Source organism: Mirounga leonina, unplaced genomic scaffold (assembly GCF_011800145.1).
Source record: "Mirounga leonina isolate KUSES-001 unplaced genomic scaffold, KU_Mleo_1.0 Mir_129, whole genome shotgun sequence".
In the NCBI taxonomy this organism is placed as follows: Eukaryota; Metazoa; Chordata; class Mammalia; order Carnivora; family Phocidae; genus Mirounga; species Mirounga leonina.
This window is the reverse complement of record NW_023270323.1, coordinates 36,755,015-36,783,014: the sequence shown is the minus strand read 5'-3', so window position 1 is coordinate 36,783,014 and position 28,000 is coordinate 36,755,015. Positions and strand designations below refer to the sequence as shown.

Here is a 28,000-nt window from a genome sequence, read left to right as displayed (position 1 = left end):
CGGAGAAGGTAGCCGGTCAGCGAGCCTGTGTAGAATCGGGAGGGTCCGTCAGTGCGCGCCACTTTTCGCCTCTTCTGGAACAGCGCCCGCGCACAGGGGTGAAGGGGACGGCCTGTGTCTCTGCGCCTGCGCGGCGGGAAGCCTCGCGGGTAGAGCTAGCTCGCAGAATCCAAGTTGCTCTTGGGCGGCAGAGACTTCCCGGGTTCGGTGGCGGCTGTATTGCTAGCGGAGAGCGCGTGTGGGCGCCCAGGAATACTAGGCCTGGCCGGAGGTGTGTCTGTGGGCCGCTTTCCCTCCCCCGCCACGTGAGCCTCTCTGACCACTCCTCTTTTCCAGAGGCTTGCCTGTCTTCCCGGCGCGGCCGCTGCCCCCAGCCCACGCAGGATAATGGCGACAGCTGAGGGTGAGTAACAGGCACCCCCAGGAATCTGCCGGGGACTCGTGCCCTCCTCGGTCTTCCAGCCGCCGCCTCCTTGCCTGGAGGTTGCGGACTCGCCGCCGACACGTGCACGCCCCGCGGCCCTGCTGGCAGCCTCCTCCCGGGCTGTGCCTGGTCTCCTTGCTGCCGCCGCTCTAGGCCGCAGGGCGGGCGGACACGTGGCCCGGGCACCGCTAAGCGGGGCGTGGGAAACCCAGCGCTCCCGGGCCTCGCCGAACTTTCTGAAATACTCGGAACTGGCTCTGGGTTGGGGAAAAGAAACAAAGTAGAGGAAGAGAGTGGTTAGAAAAAGAAATGGCCAGGGGTTGGAGAGGTGCCTGGAAATCATATTGGTAATCAATAGTTATTGCAAAACAGGAACTTATGTGTTGATTCTTCTAAGTCTTGCTTTTCCTGTTAAGTCAGTAGCCTGCTATTTCCGGAACATTAATATTTGAATCTATTGAAAAATTTACTTTTTTGGGTCCAGATTTTGTGTCCTTTATAGTCTTGATGCCATGATGACTTTGAAGAGCTCCAGAAGTACCAGGCAGAAAGTTGCCTTGATTCATTTTACATTTATCTTATTTACATAATCTTTTTATTTACGAGTGATTAGGTGCCCAGAAAAGATCACTTGTGACATTTATGCTGATAAAACAAACTTTTTTTTCCCCACACACCCAATTTCTAAATTTATGGTGAACCAAATTGCTTGTGTTGGCTGATCAGTACATCGTCTTCCACAAAGAAAAATTGAATTTAGGTAAAATATTATAGACTTAATCTAATATAGGTATCTGTCGTTTTGCTAAAGTGCTTAAAAGCCACATGGTTGTTCTTAGGATAAAATGGAAACACTATCAACATGATGTATGAGGCCTGAAGGATGAATAGTGAAATGCAAGGGAAGGAAACAGTGTTTGGGCCTAGGGAGAATATGGAGAATTAGAGTTCTGGAAAGGGAATAGAGAAATCTGAAGTTGGAGCACTAAGCTGAGGCTCTAACTTGAGGGACCTTTTAAACCTTGTCAGTAAGTCAGGATGTTACGATAGGATGGGAATTCATCCTCTAGGTACCTTGCAGCGTAACTATTAAATTGAATTATAACTGTTTGTTTAATGGTCACCTCCACTAGCTGGTGATCTGACCACTGCTCAGTTCTCCTGCCATTCTTTTCTACTCTGTAGCTGCTGCCCTCCCTCCCTTGCCCAATAGCAGTGTGTGTGTGTGTGCGCGCGCGCGCGCGCACACACACACACACACACACACACCTCCAACCATACTGAAGTCCTGCCCTGCACTGTTCACACACACACACACACACACACACACACACACCTCCAACCATACAGAAGTCCTGCCATGCACCGTTAACCCCATGGTCTTTTTTCACCACCACTACTAACCCCTTTCCCTCTTTTGGCTAAATATGTATCCTGCCTCAGATCTCAGCCTCAACCTCACTTTGTTTCAGACGTCCTTCTCTGGTGTCTAGACTAGGTTAGGTGGGCCTGCTATGAATGTGTGATCCTGTAGTCTCTGTATGTCTCACACCATACTTACTTTGACGTCCTGTTTAATTTTAGCTTCCCTCAGACTCAGGTTGCTTGAGAGCAGGACCTCTGTCTTGTTTACTGGTATATCCCTAGTGTACCTGGTCCATGGACCCTAAAAAATGCCAATACTGAGAATGAGTCCCTGTTCTAGGAGCATGAGGGGTGATTTCTCCCCTTGGAAATTTTAAGTCCTTAAACTTCTGTTATCTCTGATCTTCATCTAAATCAGTCTTTCTAATGACTACTTTTTTTTTTTAGTCTGTGACCTGCATCAAATTGGATTCCTTTGTCCTTACTTCCTCACAATTTCCCACATCTGTTAGTGTGGAGAAAGGATTAACACTGGGGAGTAGGGAAGAAAGATTAAGAAATAGAGGTGCTCTGGAAATGGGCTAACTTAAGTGGGTGGGGGTGCCTCTCCTTGCACTTTAAAAAAATCAAGAAACCCTTCAGGCTGAACTTTCCCATTTTGCGTCATGCCAGATGGAAGTCACAAAAAATAAGCATTTTTTTCCTCTACAAGCTAGTTTATTGTATTGTGAATATATATATGAAAATGCTGTTTTATTAACTTAATGTAAATTAGTCCTACTTCAGTTCTGCTATGAGAGAGGCAGGGTTGATAATGGAAAGAGAAAAGAATATGATATCAGAAGACAAAGGATTTTGTCTGGCTCTGCCATTTCCTAACTGCATGGCCTCTACCTTTTGGATACTTAGTTTTCTAATCTCTACAGTTGACCCTTGAACAATGTGGGTTTGAACTGCACAGGTCCACTTACCTGTGGATTTTCTTTTTTCCAATAAGTGCCACACAGTACTGCAAATGTATTTTCTTTTTCTTAAGATTTTATTCTTTTCTCTAGTTTACTTTATTGTAAGAATACAGCATAGGGTACATATAACTTAGAAAATATGTGTTAATCAGCCATTTAATCTTATTAGCAAGGCTTCCAGTCAGCAGTAGGCTATTAAGTTTTTGGGGAGTAAAAGTTCTATGCAGATTTTCAATCCTAGACCCCACATAGTTCAAGGGTCAACTATAATTATTTGCATAATTAGAGTTTGTCACAAAATTATGTGAAACAAATACGATGCCTGTGAAAATACTTTGTAGAGTATAAGGTTCTATGCAGATGAGTGAATTTTTTATTAAAATTATTCCTTAACCACTCTTTATGTTCTCTGATTGATCAGAGATAACTTATTCTTCCATTAGGAAATTTTTTCCTGAAATCTAATGTCTCCATTTTATCTCCACAGTATTGAATATTGGTAAAAAACTCTATGAGGGTAAAACAAAAGAAGTTTATGAATTGCCAGATAGTCCAGGAAAAGTCCTCCTGCAGTCCAAGGACCAGATAACAGCAGGAAATGCAGCCAGAAAGAATCACCTGGAAGGAAAAGCTGCAATCTCAAATAAAATTACCAGTTGTATTTTTCAGTTGTTAAAGGAAGCAGGTAAGTGGCTTTCCCGAAGGCCTCCCCTTTCACATTCTCTCTCTCACGAACATATTTGTCCTTTCGTGGGGAAATGGCATTATTTGGATTAACAACATGTGGACTACCAGTTATATTTTTCAGTGGTTATCGGAAAACAGGTAAGTGGCTCCCCTCACAATCTCCTCCCTTTTGAATATTGCCACACACACACACACCCCACCCCACACACACACAGGGCACACTCTGATCTCTTTCATGGGGAGATGACATTTGGATTAAGAACATGTTGTTTGGCAATGTCTCAAAAGGTAAGGTTATTGAAATCAAAAGCAGGAACTCTTAAATTTCACTACAGCACTTAATTTGGAATTAGTAAGTAGTATCATTTAGTTAAGGAATCTTAACAGTTTGCTACAGTCTGTCTGGCATGCATATCTCCTCTGTAACTTTTCTCTCCTAAGAAGATGTCCTAGGAGAGACTTACCTATGAAGGAGTCCTGTTCTAGTATTAGGCAGCTCTAATTGAAGAGTTGAAATTTGGTACCTGCAATTCTATACAGTTATTCATTTCTCTGTCCCTTGGAGATAAGACAGAATTTCAAATTCCTTTTCCACTTGAAAGCCCTGAAAAGTATTTGAAGATTGCCACCACACCTTCTTATTCTGCCTCAAGTGAGGGATTTGAACTAGATCAGAGATCTCCAGGGTTACTCCCTACTCTAAAACTGAAAGACTATTTCCTGTAGAGACATCTATTCAAAGAGACTAGATCAGAACATTCTGTGGAGGGCATTTGGAGTAAAGAAAGGGGAATTAAGATAACGGGCTTTTCTGCAGGGATTCAGTCAATGCTGATTTGTCTGTAGTATATGAAATCTCAGCAAATAAAAGATTTGAGCTCTTTTCCTTCAGTGTAAGAGGCCTCATTGCCTTGGATCACTCAACCTTTGAGGCCTCTGGTTCCTTAAGCCTTGTTTTTTACTATCCCTGTTCTAATTTTATAATTTAATAATTTTGTCTCCTTTTACTACCTTTCACTACCCTGTTTTATTGCACTTGGCTTTATTGTGTTTCATGGATATTGCCTTTTTTGTTGTTGTTGTACAAATTGAAGGTTTGGCAGTCCTGCCCCTGCATTGAACAAGTCTGTTGGTGCCATTTTTCTAACAGCATTTGTTCTCTTCATGTTGCTGTCACATTTTGGCAAGTCTATCAATATTTCCAACTTTCTCATTATTTTATATGTTATGGTGAACTATGATCAGTGATCACAACTTGCTGAAAGCTCAGATGATAGTGTTTTTTAGCAATAAAGTATTTTTTAACTAAAGTTTTTTAGATATCATGCCATCACACACTTAATAGATCACAGTATTGTGTAAATATAACTTATATGTGCACTGGGAAACCAAAAAGTTCATTTGATTTGCTTTATTATGACGTGGAACCGAACCTGCAATATCTTCAAGGTATGTCCATAATGTGTTAAATTAATCTTCTAAATCCAAAGGGGGATTTAATAACTTTGTTTCCATTCAGGATAGATGTACCTACCTTTCACAAAATAACAGGGTAATTCAAATTAAATCAATTCTGTCAGTACAGAATGGGTTCTTGAATAGTTTTGCCTCTTTCCTAGTTTTCTGTTGAACATTTTTAAGGTAGTGTGGGGAAAAAATGTTTGCCAGCCTAATTTGTCATCTATATCATAAATCCCTCTATACGTTGAAAGTGAGTATGTTGTGATAAATTTAAAGGACCACCCACAGTTCCTAAGTAATACGATTTTAGGATTTTTATTTCAAGGCTTCCTTGATAGGTGGTTTCTCAGTGACTGAGTTGATTGTTATAGAGAGCATCAAACTAATTTTAGGTTCCTATTGCAGTACAGATAAGTGATCCATTTTTAACTTGCCAAGTTATCTCATTCTCCCTGTACATACTAAAATTTTAAAAAATTGCTTAATACTATAAATTTTTAACAATAAAAAAGATTAGCTCCTGTGTACCCATAGTAGTTATACATAGCTACGGGGCCTTATTTATTTATTTATTTATTTATTTATTTATTTTTATTTATTTATTTTTTTCAAATAATGGAAGATAAGTACAGGCCCAAGTTTTTATTTTCTTACTCAGTAAGGGACTATTCAGTGCATTTTGTGGGCTTAACAAAAATGAATTAAAGTGACCCAAATTTTCTCTGTTTGTCTAGGACTTTCCCAGTTTGGACTGTGAAAGCCCTGAGTCTGAGAAAGCTGGGAAAGCTTGCAATCCTAAAAGAAGTACTCCAACAATTATCTTTAAACTACTGTATTGGCGGGGTGCCTGGGTGGCTCAGTCGTTAAGCGTCTGCCTTCTGCTCAGGTCATGATCTGAGGGTTCTGGGATCGAGCCCCGCATCGGGCTCCTGCTCAGTGGGAAGCCTGCTTCTCCCTCTCTCACTCCCCCTGCTTGTGTTCCCTCTCTCACTGTCTCTCTCTCTGTGTCAAATAAATAAATAAAATCTTTTTAAAAATAAATAAATAAACTACTATATTGGCACACTTAACTAAAACTTACTTGGTTCACATGAAATGTTGAAAGATGTTTTTCAGGTTTTATACACTGAAATTAAGGAAAACTTAAGTTTTAAAAAATTCTTAGATTTGTTTTAGAGGACAGATCAGGAGTTCTGTTGCCTTATCTAATTTTTACTTGCTGATAGTTAAATGCTATGTCTAGTTGACCACCAGTGATCTATTTAAAATTGCTTTCTTTATAACCAAGGCTATGTTCCTAATTAAGGTATTTCTAGAAGTTAGAATGGGAAGAGCACCAAATGAGATTTTGTAAATCAGGATTCTGATTTTCTCACTGTCAATCACAAGCAAACTATAAAATACTATACAAATAATAGGTATAGGTAATACTGTTTTTCCATGGAAATATTATACATGCTACACCTGAGTTATGAAATGTGTGGATTTGGTCTCAATACTTAACCTTTTAAGTCTCAGTTCTCTCACAGAAACCTACCGTAATTACATTTAGGTGTTAATAGTGATAATGGGTATAAGTCCTGCAGTTGTTAAACCACAGATGAGGAGCTGGGCAGCCTTGATACATGGGTGGCCCAAGGGATATGTGGGCTGATTAGCTGTCAGACACTGCCATTGTAATTCAGAGTATGAAGTGACATTTCCTTAGTAATCTTCATAGGAGTCTTAAATTCTGTAAATAGTGAGACATGGGGAGAGTTCTTTTGCTCATCCCCCCAGTCATGAAATTTGCTAAGATGATTAGCATGTATATTAGAAGCAATCATTATATCATCTAAACTGAATCTTTTTTTTTTTTTTGAAGCAATTCTTTTTTCCTGTACTAGATCATTACCGTAAATTGATTCTGTACTTTTGGTTCTCTTAGATGTGAGGAGGAATTTTCCTCTGAGTAAAAGTAACTATTGTTTATATTTAAACAATAGATTGGGATACCAGTCTTTCAAGCTTGGTAGACAAATGAGCACATATATCTAATAATTAACAGATCTTAAAAGGAACTCTTAAAGCCAAGCATGTAGTTACCACCTGTAGTTAAGGATTGATTTAAATGATTTGCCTATCCATGAGCATGAGCCCAGTCATTCTTTAAGGGTTAAAATGACCATTTACTTAAACTCTTACTCTTTCCCAGAGTTCCTGTTCATGTAGCATGTCACAATTTCCTGTTTCAATTGAATCTTACTGGTCAAACCCAGAGGGAGTACAGAGAAAACAGTGCAGGTTTGCAACTGGTCCAAGCACCGTTACTGATTAGCAACATGTCCCAGCTTGTCAAATTACTTACCTTCTTTGAGCCTCTGTTTCTTTCACTGTAAAATGTAATGATACCTACCTGAAAAATTTTATATGTGGTTAAATGAGATATAAAACACTTAGAACAGTGCAGGTCTTACATAAATGTAAATTCCCTTCATGTACGGTAATATATACGTATGTTATTATATGGCAGCACAAAGTAATCCTGTAGCATTACCATGATTAAAATGTCTCCTGGAAACCTTTATGTGTTAACATAATAACGCTCATCTTCAAGCTGCAGTGTTAATACCTAGAATATCTAGGAGTGGAATTGCTGGATCACATGGTTCATGATATATTATAACTATTATTAGGTTATTTTCCAACATCCCCAAATAAAATAGCTCCCATCACAAGCTAGCTTTTTTATCTTAGTTTTCCAGTAACAGTTTGAGTAAAATAGAAGGGAAGGGAAGAACAAATGTTTTCTTTGCTCTTGGCCAAATTGGCCACTATGTTCTTGCTGCTACCTGTTGGATACTTTTTTTCAGGCATTATTTTCTTCAAATATTAAGAGAAAAGAGCAACCCAAAATGTAGGGCTGTACTTGATTGTGATAAGTAGATATTTTATAAGGCCCATTTAATACTGGACTGTCAAATGTGAGAATTGTATAACCAAATCTAAAGATAATTTAGTACCACTTAGATGAGTTATATGCTTTATGCAAGGTAGGTAAGCAGTGGCAGGGGAATTTCTCAAAAGTCTTTTTTGAATGTATGAATGAATGGTAAAGACAATGGGACCCAGACTTTCTGATCCACTATATACTTTCCCATGCAACATTAAAATGAAATACTCCTAAATATTTTGATAAGCATTAAGAAAGCCATACTAGGGCACCTGGGTGGCTCAGTTGTTAAGCATCTGCCTTCAGCTCAGGTCATGGTCCCAGGGTCCTGGGATCGAGCCCCGCATCGGGCTCCCTGCTCTGCGGGAAGCCTGCTTCTCCCTCTCCCACTCCCCCTGCTTGTGTTCCCTCTCTCGCTGTGTCTCTCTCTGTCAAATAAATAAATAAAATATTAAAAAAAAAAAAGAAAGCCATACTAATAATTTTGCTTTCCTACTTACACTTTTTCAAAAAAGTTAATATATTTTTGGTAGTATCATTTAGGGATAATACATTTGGCTAGATAGGGTTTTTGTTTCATTTTGTTTTTCATAAACAGCAATTTTATTATGCCTCAGATCTAACTTTTTTAATACAATTTTAATGCTTTTTAACACCTTTTTATCAATATGTAGGTATCAAAACTGCTTTCGCCAGAAAATGTGGGGAGACAGCTTTCATTGCACCTAAGTGTGAAATGATTCCAATTGAATGGGTTTGTAGAAGAATAGCAACTGGTTCTTTTCTCAAAAGGAATCCTGGTGTCAAGGAGGGATATAAGTTTTACCCACCTAAAGTGGAGCTGTTTTTCAAGGTAATTATTCTATGCTTCTGTGTCTTACTATAGTATAGCAACAAACATAATTTCAAAGTCAAAAGATTTAAATGTTATTAAAGCTAAATAAAATCTTTAAAAAAATAAATTTAAAAAATAAGATTATCAGTTATTAGGAAGAAAAGTAACAATTCAGAAACTAAATTTTTAAAGAGTTTGAAGTAAGGTGAATACAAGGGATCTTTTTATATTCAGATACAGAAAAACTATTACCAATATCTCTTATAAGCGAAAACATAAAAAAGATGTAGGAATCAGTGGTTATAAATTTGTATTGGTTTTCTTTATTGAAACTGCTTTTTGGGATGCCTAGATGGCTCAGTCATTTAAGCATCTGCCTAGGACTCAGGTCATGATACCGGGTGCTGGGATTGAGTCCTGCATCGGGCTCCTTGCTCAGCAGAGAACCTGCTTCTCCCTCTACCTGCTGCGCCCCCTGCTTGTTGCTCTGTTGCACAAATAAATAAACAAAATCTTAAAAAAAAAAAAAATTGCTTTTCTCTTTCCCTCTTTGTTTAGCTGTTAAGCATAGTTCTAACATCAAGAGTAATGTCTGTGTAGCATTTTTATTGTTCCCTTTTTTTTTTTAAGATTTATTTATTGAGAGGGAAAGAGGGAGATGGCGAGTAAGCATGCAGTGAGAGGAACAAAGCTGGGGGGGGAGAGGAAGTCGGGGGGAAGAATCCTAAGCAAACTCCACACTGAGCAGGGAGCCTGACAGGGGGTTCCATCACACAACCCTGAGATCATGACCTGAGCCGTAACCAAGAATCTGGACGCTCAACCAACCAAGCCACCCAGGCGCACCTTGTGTAGCTTTTTTTTTTTTTTTTTAATTTAAAGATTTTATTTATTTGACAGAGCGCACAGGCAGGGGGAGCAGCAGGCAGAGGGAGAGAGAGAAGCAGGCTCCCCGCTGAGCAGGGAGCCCTACGCAGGGTTCAGTCCTATGAACCTGGGACCATGACCTGAGCTGAAGGCAGGTGGTCAGCCGACTGAGCCACCCAGATGTATCTTGTGTAGCATTTTTAAACAGTGAACTAAAATTGTCTCTCAGCCTTTTGGCCTAGTTCAAGTATAATCAGTGAACTGCATAGTTTAAAATGTTTATCTTATGGTTATAATACAAATCCAGAATTCATAAAAGAAAAATTTCATGTGAAATTGGGACACTACATAAAATGAATAAAATGAAAGTATTTTTTTCACTAATGCCTTTATATAAAGTCTCTTGAATTATTAAATAATATCCCTAAAGACTTATAGTCTTATATAAATTTTTATTAAAAATGAGGTCAAGAGCAGTGCCTGGCTGGCTCAGTCGGCAGAGCATGTAACTCTTGATCTCAGGATTGAGAGTTTGAGCCCCACGTTGGGTGTAGAGATTATTTAAAATCTTAAAAAAAAAAAAAAAGGGTGGGGGCGCCTGGGTGGCTCAGTCATTAAGTGTCTGCCTTCGTCTCAGGTCATGATCCCAGGGTCCTGGGATCGAGCCCCACATTGGGCTCTCTGCTCAGTGGGAAGCCTGATTGGCCCTCTCCCACTCCCCCTGCTTGTGTTCCCTCTCTCGCTGTGTCTCTCTGTCAAATAAATAAAATATTTTTTAAAAAAAGGGGGTGTGCCTGGGTGGCTCAGTTGGTTAAGCATCTCCCTTTGGCCCAGGTCATGATCCCGGGGTCCTGGGATCAAGCCCCATATCAGGCTCTCTGCTCAACGGGGAGCCTGCTTCTCCTCTCCCTCTGCCTGCCCCTCTGTCTGCCACTCTGCCTACTTGTGCTCTCTATCAAATAAATAAAATCTTAAAAAAAAAAAAAAAAAAAAGAGGTCAGGAGATTATGAAAACTGCATCCTAGAGAGATTTGGTGGACTAAAGTGTGTTTTGGCCTTCTTACTATCTCTATTGACTCAGATGAAGAAAAAATAATCACAAACTTTCATTTAAATTAGTTTATAGAGAGAGCAAATTCTTTCAAATTACTTTATCACCTGGAGTAAGTTACTCACTGAATATCTTAAATTTTAAAGTAGTTATTAAAACTAGATAAATTAAAAATAATTGTGAGTTAAAGGGCATTTCAATGAAAAATTCTTTAGAGAAAATAAATATTTCTGAGGAATTCATGGTCAAGGAAAAAAGGACTTCAGTTTATCTCAAAAATTCAAAATTTTTATTTTTAAATTAATTGTACTCCTATACTTTATTTTCAGGACGATGCCAATAACGATCCACAGTGGTCTGAGGAACAGCTAATTGCCGCAAAATTTTGCTTTGCTGGACTTGTTATAGGCCAGACTGAAGTGGATATCATGAGTCATGCTACACAGGCTATTTTTGAAATACTGGAGAAATCCTGGTTGCCCCAGAACTGTACGCTGGTTGATATGAAGGTACAAATAAAATGGAGATTTGATAATAAAGATTGTAACTGAGAAATGTCTTTAGTTGTAGAGTTTTGAAAACTTTTCTTTGGTGATATGCTATTTCTAGATTGAATTTGGTGTTGATGTAACCACCAAAGAAATTGTTCTTGCTGATGTTATTGATAATGATTCCTGGAGACTCTGGCCATCAGGAGATCGAAGCCAACAGAAAGATAAACAGGTAATGCCTCAGGATTTTTTTTTATCCTTTTCAAGATCAGGCGAGATAGAGGTGAGTAGGAAGATGGGAGGAAAAGAAAAGGCAACTATTGTTCTATATGATAAGAACCAGAGTTGATTGCTGTTTACTTTTAAAGATAAATATCTCTTACATTTCGTATATCCTGAAGAAAAATAATAGGAACAGTACCTTGCATTTACAAAATAGATTATTCATTTATTATGACTATCACACAGAGCAAGGGTTATCCTTGTTTGGCCAATTGAAAACTGCTGAGAGGATGATAGATATCTTCATAATTATAAGAATAAGGGCAGATCTGGAACTCTATCCCAAGTGTTCTGGATCTTACCAGGTTCCATTTCTGCTCTGTCCTGTAAAAACAAAATTAGGGCAGATGCTCTCTACTTAATACATAAGAATTGTCAGGGCAGTTAATTGTAGTTGCTAGTGTAGAAAGCACTTAAGCTTAAATGAAAATACAAGTGTACTTCACTATCTGAACTTCCTCTAGTCTAATTCAGGAAATGAATTTATAGGTTCGGATACATTTTCAGATATATTCCTTGCTATGCAAGCTTTTCATAGTCTACCCAAAACTCAGAAATTAAATAATTTCAGTTAGCAAGAGTATTACTAATAGAATATCTGTATTCTAAACTTTCTATCTTATTTTCTAGTCTTATCGTGACCTCAAGGAAGTAACTCCCGAAGGGCTCCAGATGGTGAAGAAAAATTTTGAGTGGGTTGCAGAAAGAGTGGAGGTAAAACTTTTGTAGTAAACCCATGCTGTTCTGTGTTTTTCTACAAGAAAATCTTGCCTCAAAAAGGACAAAACGCCCCTTCAATAGCGGCGTCTGGATGGCTCAGTCAGTTGAGCATCCGGCTCTTGATTTTAGCTTGAGTCAGGATCTCAATATCTCAGGATCATGGAGTTGAACCCCGCATCGGGCTCTCCGTTCACTGCAGAGTCTGCTTGGGATTCTTTCTCCCTCCCTGTGCCCCTCCCCCTGCTTGCATGCTCTTTCTCTAAATAAATAAATAAATAAAACAATAAAACCATTTTTTAAAAAAAAGGAAAATAAAAGTGAGAAGGTGCAGTTATTTCTCTTCTCCAGTTTTTTTTTAATAATTATTTTAGGAAGAGTGTGTGTGTGTGCGCGCGTGTGCGCAAGTGGGGGGGGTGGCAGAGGGAGAGAGATAATCCTGAAGAAGACTCTCCACTGACCGCAGGGTCTGACACGGGGCTCAGTCTCAGGACCCCAAGATCATGACCTGAGCTAAAATGAGGAGTCATCCACTCAACCAGCGAAGCCACCCAGTGGTTTAAAAAAAAAAAAAAGGAACACCCTTAAGAAATGTACCACCTGAGCTATCCTCAGTGACATACTGAAACCCCCTGTTGTTAAACTGGCCAGTACACTCCCAAATTCTGTTGGGGAAACCTAGAGTCCTTGTCTCCTCCCTGCCCCTTACATTTCCTACCCATCCCTCCACTGCTACTCAGAGTTGCATTAGCATAGGTTCCATAAGTAGAGTTCAGAATTAGAACTCTATGTGACATTAAAATGTCACTTTAAGATTTATGGTATTATTGGGGTGCCTGGGTGGTTCAGTCATGACATTAAGCATCCAACTCTTGATTTTGGCTCAGGTCATGATCTCAGGGTCCTGGGATCAAGCCCTGCATCAGGCTGTGCACTCAGTGGGGAGTATGCTTGAGATTCTCTCTCCCTCTCCCTCTCTCAAATCTTTTAGATTTATGGTATTATCATTACTATAATTCTGTGGAAATTGAATGGGATTTTGGTTATTCAAGGGTCATAGCCAGTTTTCAGAACATCATTTCCTTGGGAACATGCATTTTGAATTCTAAGTGACTTAAGGTTTATAATATGATCTCTTTATTTTGGCTGATTATGCCTTAAAACCTCCATTAAACACAATGGACTAAAATCTTAGGATGAAATATTTTATATTACAGCTTCCTGAATATTAATTAGAAGGGTTGAGTATTTATTTTTGCTTTTTATTATAGTAAATATAATTTCTCTGATTAAAAATCTTACTCTTTAGGTCTTAATTATGAAGACCACTTTTCTTTATATACAGAGGTTATTTTGAAAAATAAATTACATTTTGTCCTGTTTGTCTCTGTCTTGAGTTTGGTCTATTAAGAAAGAAAATATTCTGTCCAGTTGTACTTTTACTCTGCTACAGTTTTGTAAACTGATTATTCTTATGATACTCAATTCTGTATTTATCCAGTTTTTGCCATTTTCTTTTCATATCCATGTTTCTCTTTTCCAGTTGCTCCTGAAATCAGAAAGTCAGTGCAGAGTTGTAGTATTGATGGGCTCAACTTCTGATCTCAGTCACTGTGAAAAAATCAAGAAGGCTTGTGGAAATTTTGGCATTCCATGTGAACTTCGGGTAACATCTGCCCATAAAGGACCAGATGAAACTCTGAGGATTAAAGCAGAGTATGAAGGTAAATGTCACATAACTAGAGCATTTCAGGAAATTCTCCTGATTTTGCCAAAAAATTTTATGTTTGGACTAATAATGCTGAAAAAGAATTTGCCACATTTCCAAGGGGGAAAAATGTGATAATCTAGGCTTTCATTATACTCCCAAAGAGTATGAGATGCTCTAGGCACTTATAAAAGAATGGCTCGGGGGAAAAAGAATTGAAAATGCAACATGAGTACACTTGAAAATAATGCAACATTGTGTGTCAACAGCATTCAAGTTTTTTTAAAAATGTTAAAAATAAATAAGAGTAAAGGCCCCCACCTCCCAAAAGAAAGTGAAACATGGAAGGAAAATAAAGACTAGAATGAGTTTTTACCTAATAAGAAGCCCCTGAAGTATTGTTTCTAATCTGCTCCAACAGAAGATAGGCCCCACATAATTTTGGGAGGCCTGAGGTTGAAGCAGCAGATTCTTTGAGTATTGTTAGTGGTCAGCCTTTCCTAGGAGGTATTTGAATGTGAAATTAAGGAATAATTTTAGAATTTAGTATATAAAAGAAATGTCTTGATGGGATAGTATTGATCTAAAATAATGGAGTCCTGGAGACATAACCAAATGTTTCTCAACTGGGAAAAATGTTGATCTGAGTTTTCTTCCTAAAGGTAGTTGTTACAGGAGCAGAGTTACTAAGGTTTGGGCCGGGGATAGGAGGAGAGGGCAAGGAACTGGAATAAGTTCCTAGACCTCTTTGTTAAACTTATGAAAGCCTGAACTCTTTCTCCAGAAAAATGCAAATACATAAACTTTTGGATTCCAGGTTAGGAATCTCTGTGGTAAGAAACAAAGGAATAATTTAAAAATTTATCAAAGAATGAAATACTTAAGAGATATGTTGGAAAATATATTGAAGGGTAATAAATATTTGGGTACTATATTGTTGAATTTGCCTTCCTTCATTCATACTGTGCCCCTGAACCTCTAGTCTCCATTAACAAGGTCTCCCTATACTGTTGTTTGAAGGAACCGAGGACAGACACTGGTTCTGGTGGTGTCATTCTTTGTTTCGGTGAGCCTAAGCAGCCATAGCAGAAGGGCCTTTGAGCCATTCCCTCACTAATACTCTGGTACCTTTTTATACTACCGATCTCAAAGATGGCCAAACTTATTCTCGCTACTTTGTTACTTGAGATATAGTAGGTGGTGAAGTGCGGTATATACTGAATATATATGTAATAATAGTGTCTTATTTATGCTTTTTCTGGAGACTGCAAATAAAGGAACTGAAGGAGTTAAGACACATAGGCATTTTGTTTTAACCTATCTTAAAATCTCTTTTCCAATTCAATTACAAACGTGTAATTTCCCTAGGGGATGGCATTCCTACTGTTTTTGTGGCAGTGGCAGGCAGAAGCAATGGTTTAGGACCAGTGATGTCTGGTAACACTGCATACCCAGTTATCAGCTGCCCTCCACTCACTCCAGACTGGGGAGCTCAGGATGTGTGGTCTTCTCTTCGACTACCCAGTGGTAAGATACATGAATTTTAAAAAGTTGTTTATTAAAGGGGCACATGGGTGGCTCAGTCAGTTAAACATCTCACTCTTGATTTTGGCTCAAGTGATATTCTCAGGGTTGTGAGATCAAGCTCCATGTTGGGCTCCGTGAAGAGAGCCTGCTTGAGATTCTCTCTCTCTCCCTCTCCTTTTGCCCCTCCCCCCTGCTCAGGCTGGCTTTCTCAAAAAAAAAAAAATATGTTTATTGAAAAATTTCAAACATGCACAATAGTAGAGAGAATAACATGAAATCTCATGTACCCATTATTCAACTTTAAGATTTAATATCTTATTACATCTGTAGCCCTTTCTGCTGGATTATTTTCAAGCAAACATAGCATTTTATACTTAAATATGCTTCTCTAAACAATAAGAACTCTAGTTTTTATTATTTTATTCTATTTTTTAAGATTTTATTTGTCGAGAGAGAGCGAGCATAAGCAGAGGGAACGGCAGGCAGAGCAGGTAAGAGGGAGAAGCAGGCTCCCCGCTGAGCCGGGAGCCTGATGTGGGGTTTAATCCCAGGACCCCGGGATCATGACCTGAGCTGAAGGCAGATGCTTAACCGACTGAGCCACACAGGCGCCACCATAATTGTGATTTAAAAACTAGAGTTCTGGCATGGCTGGGTGGCTCAGTCGGTTAAGCATCTGCCTTGGGCTCAGGTCATGATCCTGGGGTCCTGGGATCAAGTCCCACATCAGGCTCCCTGCTCAGCGGGGAGCCTGCTTCTCCCTTTCCCTCTGCTGTTCCCCCCACTGAGTTCCCCACCCCCCGTCACTCATGCTTTCAAATAAATAAATAAAATCGTTTTTTAAAAAAATCATAGGATACCATAATCACACTTAAGAAAAATTAATGGGTAATTTGTTAAAATCATCTAATTTTCAGTTAGTGTTCAAGCTTTTCTGATCATCTCATTTGTTTTTACAGTTGGTTTGCTCAAATCAAGATCTAACATAGTCCTTATATTGCATTTAATTGCTGTCTCTCCTAAGTCTCCTTTAATCCTTCTTTTTTCACTTTCATTTATCCTATAGAATTGTCCATATTTTGGATTTGGCTGATTATATTTCTGGATGATGTTTAACATGCTCTTCCTATATTTTTTATAAACTGGTGGTGAGATCTGTAGCTAGATCAAATCCAGATTTGGGTTTCCCGCCCCCGAAGAATACATCATTCATGGTTTTGAAGTTTTTTTAAAAAATTTTTTTTATTTCTTTATTAACATATAATGTATTATTTGGTTCAGGGGTACAGGTCTGTGATTCATCAGTCTTACACAATTCACAGCACTCACCATAGTACATACCCTCCCAAATGTCCATCACCCAGCCACCCCATCCCTCCCACCACCCTCCACTCCAGCAACCCTCCGTTTGTTTCCTATGATTAAGAGTCTCTTATGGTTTGTCTCCCCCTCTGGCTTTGTCTTGTTTCATTTTTCCCTCCGTTCCCCTCTGATCCTCTGTCTTGCTTCTCAAATTCCTCCTATCAGTGAGATCATATGATACTTGTCTTTCCCTGATTGACTTATTTTGCTTAGCATAATACCCTCTAGTTCCAGCCACATCATTGCAAATGGCAAGATTTCATTTTTTCCGATGGCTGCATAATATTCCATTATGTGTGTGTGTGTGTGTGTGTGTATACACACACCACATCTTTATCCATTCCTCTGTTGATGGACATCTAGGCTCTTTCCATAGTTTGGCTATTGTGGATATTGCTGCTATAAACATTGGGGTGCAGGTGCCCATTCAGATCACTACATTTCTATCTTTGGGGTAAATACCCAATAGTGCAGTTGCTGGGTCATAGGGTAGCTCTATTTTAAACTTTTTGAGGAACCTGCATACTGTTTTCCAGAGTGGCTGCACCAGCTTGAATTCCCACCAACAGTGTAGGAGGGTTCCCCTTTCTCTGCATCCTCACCAACATCTGTCGTTTCCTGACTTGTTAATTTTAGCCATTCTGACTGGTGTGAGGTGTGTATCTCATTGAAGTTTTGATTTGTATTTCCCTGATACTGAATGATGTTGAGCACTTTCTCATGTGTCTGTTGGCCATTTGGATGTCTTCTTTGCAGAAATGTCTGTTCATCTGCCCATTTCTTGATTTGATTTTTTGTTATTTGGTTGTTGAGTTTGATAAGTTCTTTATAGATTTTGGATACTAGCCCTTTATCTGATATGTCATTTGCAAATATCTTCTCCCATTCTGTCGGTTGTCTTTTGGTTTTGTTGACTGTTTCCTTTGCTGTGCAAAAGCTTTTTATCTTGATGAAGTCCCAAAAGTTCATTTTTGCCCTTGCTTCCCTTGCCTTTGGCGATGTTTCTAGGAAGAAGTTGCTGCGGCTGAGGTGGAAGAGGTTGCTGCCTGTGTTCTCCTTTAGGATTTTGGTGGATTCCTGTCTCACACTGAGGTCTTTCATCCAATATTGTGTGTGGTATAAGGAAATGGTCCAGTTTCATTCTTCTGCTGTCCAATTTTCCCAACAGCATTTGTTGAAGAGACTGTCTTTTTTCCATTGGACATTCTTTCCTGCTTTGTTGAAGATTAGTTGACCATAGAGTTGGAGGGTCCATTTCTGGGCTCTCTATTCTGTTCCATTGATCTATGTGTCTGTTTTTGTGCCAGTACCAGACTGTCATGATGATTACGGCTTTGTAATAGAGCTTCAAGTCCAGAACTCTGATGCCACCGGCTTTGCTTTTCTTTTCCAACATTCCTTTGGTTATTCGGGGTCTTTTCTGGTTCCATACAAATTTTAGGGTTATTCCATTTATTTGAAAAAAGTTGATGGTATTTTGATAGGGATTGCATTAAATGTGTAGATTGCTCTAGGTAGCGTAGACATTTTCACAATATTTGTTCTTCTAATCCAAGAGCATGGAATGTTTTTCCATTTCTTTGTGTCTTCCTCAATTTCTTTCATGAGTATTCTATAGTTTTGTGAGTACAGATCCTTTGGCTTTTTGGTTAGATTTATTCCTAGGTATCTTACGGTTTTGGGTGCAATTGTAAATGGGATCAACTCTTTAATTTCTCTTTCTTCTATCTTGTTGTTGGTATATAGAAATGCCACTGATTTCTGTGCATTGATTTTATATCCTGCCACTTTAATGAATTCCTATATGAGTTCTAGAAGTTTTGGGAAGAAGTCTTTTGGGTTTTCCCCATAAAGTATCATATCATCTGCAAAGAGTGAGTTTGACTTCTTCTTTGCCGATTCGAATGCCTTTTATTTCTTTTTGTTGTCTGATTGCTGTGGCTCGGACTTCTAGTACTATGTTGAATAGCAGTGGTGATAGTGGACATCCCTGCCGTGTTCCTGACCTTAGGGGAAAAGCTCTCAGTTTTTCCCCATTGAGGATGATATTTGCTGTAGGTTTTTCATAGATGGCTTTTATGATATTGAGGTTTGTACCCTCTATGCCTACAGTGTGAAGAGTTTAAATCAAGAGAAGATGCTGTACTTTGTCAAATGCTTTTTCTGCATCTATTGAGAGGATCATATGGTTCTTGTTCTTTCTTTAATTAATGTATTGTATCACATTGATTGATTTGCGGATGTTGAACCAAACTTGCAGCCTAGGAATAAACCCCACTTGATCATGGTGAATAATCCTTTTAATGTACTGTTGGATCCTATTGGCTAGTATTTTGGTGAGAATTTTTGCATCCATGTTCATCAGGGATATTGGTCTGTAGTTCTCCTTTTTGATGGGGTCTTAGTCTGGTTTTAGGATCAAGGTAATGCTGGCCTCATAAAATGAGTTTGGAAGTTTTCCTTCCATTTCTATTTTTTGGAACAGTTTCAGAAGAATAGGTATTAATTCTTCTTTAAATGTTTGGTAGAATTCCCTTTGGAAGCCATCTGGGCCCTGGGCTCTTGTTTTTTAGGAGATTTTTGATTACTGCTTCCATTTCCTTAGTGGTTATGGGTCTGTTCGGGTTTTCTATTTCTTCCTGGTTCAGTTTTGGTAGTTTATACATCTCTAGGAACGCATGCATTTCTTCCAGATTATCTAATTTGCTAGCAGATAGTTTCTCATAATATGTTCTTGTAATTGTTCGTATTTTTTTGGTGTTGGTTGTGATCTCTTCTCTTTCATTCATGATTTTATTTATTTGGGTCCTTTCTCTTTTCTTTGTGATAAGTCTGGCCAGGGTTTTATCAATCTTATGAATTCTTTCAAAGAACCAGCTCCTAGTTTCGTTGATCTGTTCTACTGTTCTTTTGGTTTCTATTTCATTGATTTCTGCTCTGATCTTTATTTTTTCTCTTCTCCTGCTGGGTTTAGGTTTCATTTGCTGTTCTTTCTCCAGCTCCTTTAGGTGTAGGGTTAGGTTGTGTACTTGAGACCTTTCTTGTTTCTTGAGAAAGGCTTGTATTGCTATATACTTTCCTCTTAGGACCACCTTTGCAGCATCCCAAAGATTTTGAACAGTTGTGTTTTCATTTTCATTTGTTTCCATGAATTTTTTAAATTCTTCTTTAATTTCCTGGTTGACCCATTCATTCTTTAATTGGATGCTACTTAGCCTCTGTGTATTTGAGTTCTTTCCGACTTTACTCTTGTGATTGAATTCTAGTTTCAAAGCATTGAGGTCTGAAAATATGCAGCGAATGATCCCAGTCTTTTGGTACCGGTTGAGACCTGATTTATGATTCAGTATGTAATCTATTCTGGGATATGCTCCTTGTGCACTCAAGAAGAATGTGTATTCTGTTGCTTTAGGATGGAATGTTCTCAATATATCTGTGAAGTCCATCTGGTCCAGTGTGTCATTCAAAGCCCTTGTTTCCTTGTTGATCTTCTGCTTAGTTGATGTGTCCATTGCAATGAATGGGGTGTTAAAGTCTCCTACTATTAGTGTATTATTGTCGATGTGTTTCTTTGATTTAGTTATTAATTGGCTTATATAATTGGCTGCTCCCATGTTAGGGGCATAGATATTTAATATTGTTAGATCTTCTTGTTGGATGACCCTTTAAGTATGATATAGTGTCCTTCCTCATCTCTTATTATAGTCTTTGGTTTAAAATCTAATTTGATAAAAGGATTGCCACCCCAGCTTTCTTTTGATGTCCGTTAGCATGGTAAATGGTTTCCCCCCCCCACTTTAAATCTTGAGGTGTCTTTTGTGTCTAAAGGGTCTCTTGCAGACAGCATATCGATGGGTCTTGCTTTTTTATCCAATTTGATACCCTGTGTCTTTTGATTGGGGCATTTAGTCCATTTACATTCAGGGTAACTATTGAAAGATACGAATTTAGTGCCACTGTATTGCCTGTAAGGTGACTGTTAACTGTATATTGTCTCTGTTCCTTTCTGGTCTATGTTACTTTTCGGCTTTCTCTTTGCTTAGAGAGGACCCCTTTCAATATTTCTTGTTGGGCTGGTTTGGCGTTAGCAAATGCTTTTAGTTTTTGTTTGTCCTAGAAGCTTTTTATCTCTCCTTCTGTTTTCAGTGACAGCCTAGCTGGATATAGTATTCTTGGCTGCATATTTTTCTCATTTAGTGCTCTGAATATATCATGCCAGTTCTTTCTGGCCTGCCAGGTCTCTGTGGATAGGTCTACTGCCAGTCTAATGTTTCTACCATTGTAGGTTACAGACCTCTTGTCCCGAGCTGCTTTCAGGATTTTCTGCTTGTCTCTGAGACTTGTGAGTTTTACTATGAGATGTCGGGGTGTTGACCTATTTTTATTGATTTTGAGGGCAGTTCTATGTGCCTCCTGGATTTTGATGCCTGTTTCCTTCCCCAAATTAGGGAAGTTCTCTCCTATAATTTGCTCCACTATACCTTCTGCCCCTCTCTCTCTTTCTTCTTCTTCTGGGATCCCAATTATTTAAATGTTTCGCTTTATGGTATCACTTATCTCTCGAATTCTCCCCTCGTGATCTAGTAGTTGTTTATCTCTCTTTTTCTCAGCTTCTTTATTTTCCATCATTGGTCTTCTTTATCACTAATTCTCTCTTTTGCCTCATTTATCCTAGCAGTTAGAGCCTCCATTTTTTATTGCACCTCATTAATAGCCTTTTTGATTTTGACTTGGCTAGATTTTATTTTGGTTTTCCAGAAAGAAATTCTCTAGTATCTTCTATACTTTTTTCAAGCCCAGCTAGTATCTTTATAATCGTCATTCTGAACTCTAGTTCTGACATTTTACTAACGTTTGTATTGATTAGGTCCCTGGCAGTTGGTACTGCCTCTTGTTCTTTTTTTTGAGATGAGTTTTTCCATCTTGTCATTTTGTCCAGAGGAGAATAGATGAATGAGAAAACAAAATGCTAAAAAAATGCTAAATGGGTACCAACGATCCCAGAAAAATATACACTAAACAAATCGGAAGAGACCCAAAACCAGGGGAAAAAGAAAGGGAACAAAAAAAAAAGAAAAGAAAGAATATGATCAGGCTAGTGAATATAACAGCCACATACTAGATTTTGGGTGTATTTTGGTCTGTTAGAAGAAACTGCCTCCCAAAATTTTAAAGAAAGAAAATCTTACATATATACAAAAATAAGGGTAGGGGCACCTGGGTGGCTTAGTCGTTAAGCGTCTGCCTTCAGCGCAGGTCATGATCCCAGGGTCCTGGGATCAAACCGCGCATTGGGCTCCCTGCTGGGTGGGAAGCCTGCTTCTCCCTCTCCGCCCCCCCCCCCCCGCTTGTGTTCCCTCTCTCGCTGTGTCTCTGTCAAATAAATAAATAAATAAGTAAGGGTAAATATGATGAAGGGATGGAATATGACTTTTAAAGATGACAATTTAAAAAGATTTTTAAAAAGGAATTGATAAGTTGGTTGAAAAAAGAATGAAAAAAAATTTTTTTTAAAGGAATGTGAGGGGCGCCTGGGTGGCTCAGTCGTTAAGCGTCTGCCTTCAGCTCAGGTGATGATCCCAGGGTCCTGGGATCGAGCCCTACATCGGGCTCCCTGCTCAGCGGGAAGCCTGCTTCTCCCTCTCCCACTCCCTCTGCTTGTGTTCCCTCTCTCACTGTCTCTCTCTCTGTCAAATAAATAAATAAAATCTTAAAAAAAAAAAAAGGAATGTGAATAGGCAGGAGGCTAGGACAATGTCATACCCTAGATTTAGGGTATATTTTGGTCCGTTAGAAGAAACTGTATCCCAAAATTTTAACAAAAGAAAAAAATATATATATAAAATAAGGTTAAGTACAATGAAGAGCTAGAATATTACTGTAAAAATGAAAAATTTTAAAAGACTTTTAAAAAAGGAATTGACAAGATGTTGGTTGAAAAAGGAAAGAAGAAAAATTCAACTAAAAAAATAGAAAAAGAAAAAAAGAAAATTTAAAAAATTAACTTTGAAAGACTAAACATCATGGGAAAACTATGAATTCTATGTGCGGTATTCCCCTAGCACTGTTGTTTTGCTGTCCTTAGTGATCAGTAAACTTGGTCTTGGTGGGCTGTTCTTGCTGATCTTCTGGGGGAGCAGCCTGTTGCCTAGGTTCCCAAATGTCTTTGCCGGAGGCAGAATTGCCCCGCTCTTGCAGGGGGCCGGGCTAAGTCATCTGCTCGGGTTTGCTCTTGGGAGCTTTTGTTCCCTGAAAGCTTTCCCTATGGCTTTGGAGGATGAGGGTGAAAATGGCAGCCTGCCAATCTCTGGTCCCAGAGGAGCGGAGAGCTTGGGGCCCCACTCCTCAGTGAGCGCCCAGAGAAAAGCAGTAGGTCACTCCCATCTCCCCAGTCTCCCATGCCACTCTGTGCTCACCTGGCCTGTGACTGAGCATTTCTATCTCTGGCACCCGACCCCATGTGGAGTCTCCAAACCCAGCAGATCCCTACGGTATGCTCCCATGCCACTCCTCCTGGGGGAGGAAGGGGAGTCTCCCCAGATCTGCCGCTTATTGGGTCCCTGCTGGAAGAGCAGTGGCCCGACTGTGCCGCAGATCACAGTTTATGGCAGCCCTGAGCTGAGAGCCCACTCCTCGGCTCCGTCTTTGCAGCGGGTTTCCCCGCTCCAATACCTGGGAGCTCTGCCGCACTCAGGCACGCCCATCTTTCTGTGACCCTAAGGGTCCTGAGACCACACTGTCCCAGCGAGGGTTCCACCCCCCCTGAGCCACTGGAGCAACGTCCCTCAGCAGAGCTGACTTCTAAAAGTTTCGACTTTGTGCTCCGCTGCTCTGTCACTTGCCAGTAGCTGGCTGAGGAGGCTCCCCGCCCCCGTCTATCTTCCCATATATCGCCTCGGATTCACTTCTCCTCACGTCCTACCTTCCAGAAAGTGGTTGCTTTTCTGTTCAGAGAGTTTCTGCTATTCTTTTCTTCCATCTCCTGTTGAGTTTGTAGGTGTTCTGAATGGTTTGATAACTATCTAGCTGAATTCCTGGGACTAGACGAAATTTAGGTCTCCTACTCCTCCGCCATCTTGCTCCTCCCCCTGGTTTTGAGTTTTTTTAAAGTAAATGTGATTGTTACTTCTGTAAAGAAAATGAAACTTTATCTCTATAAATTAGGGACCAGAATAAATAACATACAAGGAAATTTTATCAATTGGCTGAACAGAATCTCATAGAATAACAATATTGTGGTAAGCTCATCACAGTCCAAGATAATGATCTGATATACCAGTCCTGAGAGTCCATATTGTTTCAGTAAGAGTTGATTGCTTGTTAAATGCCAGTCTTTTTTATTTTATTGTAAATCTGCTCGTGTTATGTGTCAAATATGTTAAGTACTTGAGCCTTCCACTATGGACTGGCTTCTCTCTAGGCCTACTGTACTGTCATTATCTTAGGATTTCTCTTTACCATCATCCTGACAAGCATTTTGTCCTGTTACCTAGGTCCCATGTCTTCCCCTTTCTTTGTTTGCTCCTTAATTTGTTGGAGAGCATTCGTAGTGAACTTCCTGGGGGAGGGGTACAGATGGTAAACTTTTTGAGACCTCATATATCGAAAATGTTTCCATCATAGCCTCACAATCAATAATTTAGAAATGGAATTCTAGATTGAAAATTATTTTCCTTCAGAAATGCCTTTTGAAGGCATTACTTCATTGTCTTCTATCTTCCAGAGTTACTGAAAACTCCAGTGCCTTTTTACCATTCTGATTCATTTGTGAATTGTTTTTTTTCTGGAAACTTTTAGGATCTTTTTCTATCCATTTTTCTTAAATTTCACAAAGATGTGTCTTGATGATTATTTTCTTGTTGGGCTTGCAGTGGACTCTTTAAATCTGGAACTCTGATTATTTAGTACTGGGAAATTTTCTTCAGTTACTTAATACGTTCCTTCTCCCTCCATTTTCTTTCTTTTCTCATTTTTGGATTTACTATTCAAATTTGGAACTTTCTGGTTTCTGTTTTTTCTTTCTCTTATTGCTATACTCTCTGGAATGTTTCTCCAACCCTTCTATTGAGTTTTTCAATCCAGTCTCAGTCTCCTACCTGGAGGAATATACCTGACTGCCAGCATTCTGGAATCTGGTGATCTTAATACATGTGTAAACTTAACCCTCTTTTTTCACTGTGGCATTCCTGTCTCAGCTATGCCTTGTACCCTCTGGTCCACAGAAGTCTGGACTAACAATCTGTTTTACCTTCACAAGAATTTATGATTCTGCTACGGTGCAGAAGGGCCAATTGCTCAGGTACATAGAGTGGCGCAGGAGATCTGATGGCCTAACTGCTTCTTGACTTTAAGCCAGTCCTCTTTTTTTAGCCCCATTTTCACCCCCACCTCTCCCTTCAAGGGTATCAGGTGCCACTAATTCCCCAATCTTTGCATGGGTTTTTTTTTTAACGTTGGTCACATTGCTTCTCATCTTTCCCTGCTTCCAGTTTAGGATAAAATTTTCTAGGTCTACCTAAGTTAGTTACCACTCCATTTCCTTTTCAGCTGACAAAAAGTTATTGCTGTTATCTCTTTGTTCTTACGTTTGTGACTGTTCTCTTTATTCCCTTTACTGCTGTTTTTTTTTTTTTTTAAAGCTTTGGCAGGTATCTTTCTTCAAGTATAGAAAAAAATAGGATACCATTAATTAAAATATTTTTTACAGCTGAGCATATTTGATTTATAGTCAGTAACCATATTGAACAAACTTTTTAATATAGCATTCAGCTACTTAATGCTATCTTTATACAGTTTAAGGGATACACCTTTGATTAATCCATGTTTAACTAGATCTTTAGCTGGACATCTGATTGTGTCAACTTCTCTAGTTAAACATTTACTATGGCTTTAAATGAAAGTATAACTCATTTTATGCCAGAGGAATAGTATAGGTATTATCAGTGGAGTTTAGAAAAGGGAGAATGTGATGAGCAAAAATTTGGCAGTTTTTTTCTAGTACTATCCAAGGAGAGAGAGGGAATCTGGAAGATCTGTACATTCTGATCGCTAGAATTGGGGATAATCTTTTCAGGAAAAGTTTTACAGTGGCCTTTGTAAAATCCTGAAAACTACTTTCTCTTATGGCATGCTCACTAGATAACCTAATTTTTTGCTAATTAAGCTTTCCTGATGTTAGAAAGGGAATCCTGAGCAGTATAGGCACAGGTATTTCAGTTACTAGAGTAGAACCCTGTACCTAGACTACTACTACTCCTAACAGTTGACATTCATTGAGTACTTACTATGCACCAGGCACTGCTCCAAGCACTTCATGTATATTAACTTGTTGAATACTCACATCTTAATAGATAAGGACACTAAAGTTAACATTAAGTACCTTGACCAATATCACATAGTAAATGATGGAGCTGCATAAATTGATTTATTAATACAAACTAAAATAAATTTGCCTTGTGATTTATACTTCTTATCGAAAGTAGCAGGAGTCAAAGAGCCTGATGAATTCCAAGAATATTGGGGAAATGGAGCTTTTGCATCTGTAAGCTAGTTAGTATTTCACTCGAGTGACACAGACATAATAGTACCACCCCATAATAGAAAGTCTGCCTGAGTAAACATGTGGCCCCCAAGGAGGTTACTTTCTTAGAACTTATTAATACTGAATTTACTTAGAACCTGGTACTTCATAAAATTCTTTGGTTTTAGCTTTTTTACTGCTTAAAGATGTTAGAATAGTTCAAGTGCAAAGACAAAAGTAGCAGCTAGGAAATTGTCAAAAAAATGTGCATACCTCAAATTTATCCAAGAACAGGTGCTTCTGTCCACTTGATCCTTGTTGTATTTCTATTGCCTTTCATCAGTGATTTAAAGGTTTACTCTATGTGAAAAGAACTTCGAAAAAGGTGAATTTCTTTGAAGATGGCTTCAGTGAAAAAAGTGATAGATAGGGGTGCCTGGGTGGCTCAGTCGTTGGGCTTGGGTCATGATCCCAGGGTCCTAGAATCAGGCCTTACTTGGGCTCCCTGCTTGGCGAACCTGCTTCTCCCTCTCCCTCTGCCTGCTACTTCCCTTGCTCTATGTGTGCTCTCTCTGTCAAATAAATAAAATCTAAAAAAAAAAGTGATAGATGTATATAAAATACCTGTTCGTGATATATTACTTATCTCTTAATAATCACTTTATCACTCCAGTTGTAGAGATGGAACTCCTTCTGTAGATTCTACTTTAGACAAGGATGATACAGTAGCTTTTTATTATTTGTGATTAATAGGACTTTTCTGAGTATACAGTAGTTTACTAGGGGCCCCTGGCTGGCTCAGTTGGTAGAGCACGTGACTCTTGATCTCAGGGTCGTGAATTTGAGCCCCAAGTTAGGTGTAGAGATTACTTTAAAAAAAAAGTTTACTAAGTGCTCTTTTCATTACTAATTGACAGCTTAATATTGTCTTTTCCTTTCTGAACCAATAGGTCTTGGCTGTTCAACCATACTTTCTCCAGAAGGATCAGCTCAGTTTGCTGCTCAGATATTTGGATTAAACAACCATTTGGTATGGGCTAAACTGCGAGCAAGTGTATTGAACACATGGATTTCCTTGAAGCAGGCTGACAAGAAAATCCGAGAGGGCAATTTATAAAACATCATTGCTTTTTTTTTTTTTTTTTTGAGAAAAGCTACATTTCTTGTTTAGTTTCAGAAAAAAATCAAGATGAAAAGTTTTTAAATCAATCAAAAAAAAAATAAAATTTACTAGTGAATAAATGCTTCTCTAGATTAATGGATCAGTAGACTCTGGAGATACTAACATTTCTTTAGAGGAAGTGAAATTAGTATAAGGACACTTTTAAAATCTCTTAGCTACTATATGGTCGCAATTAGGTAGAGAACAATCAAATATATTTCTTAAATACTAATAATGTCTTGTTATAGAGCTTTAAAGTTACTACTTGACTTTCTGTATCTCAACCCATAAGTTTTAAAAAGTTAAAATGCTTGTATCTTAGAGTGCCAAGAGCAATATAGTCCTCTTTTACATTATGATCTTTACAAAATCCTAAGGGTATGGTGTTTTATTTGCAGTCAGTATCTCAAAATAGATGTGTATTTATCCCCAGCTGTAGACCAAGATGCTGTTTTGTTTTGCTTTTATTTGTCTGTTTATACTTGAGATTGGTGTTGGGGGTAGGGAAGACAAATGAAATAAGATGAAGGGATACTGTGGAAGCCATAAAAAGGGGACTTTTCTGAGAACTTCTCTGATGGATGTCAGGGCAATTTCCCATGGAAAAAAAAAAAAAAGAGTCACCTTTGTCATTCCAAATGAAA

At 38.8% G+C, this 28,000-nt stretch overlaps 1 protein-coding gene across 1 annotated transcript; it reads left to right on the top strand.

Annotated features, from left to right (window-relative positions):
- The first annotated feature begins 11 nt into the window (after nt 1-11).
- PAICS (phosphoribosylaminoimidazole carboxylase and phosphoribosylaminoimidazolesuccinocarboxamide synthase) lies at nt 12-28,000 on the top strand. Its single transcript, XM_035004923.1, has 9 exons — nt 12-403; nt 3,242-3,439; nt 8,509-8,687; nt 10,917-11,096; nt 11,197-11,310; nt 11,991-12,074; nt 13,621-13,801; nt 15,154-15,312; nt 27,145-28,000. The coding sequence occupies exons 1-9, from the start codon at nt 388-390 to the stop codon at nt 27,309-27,311; spliced, it is 1,278 nt and encodes a 425-aa protein (XP_034860814.1). The 5' UTR covers nt 12-387; the 3' UTR covers nt 27,312-28,000.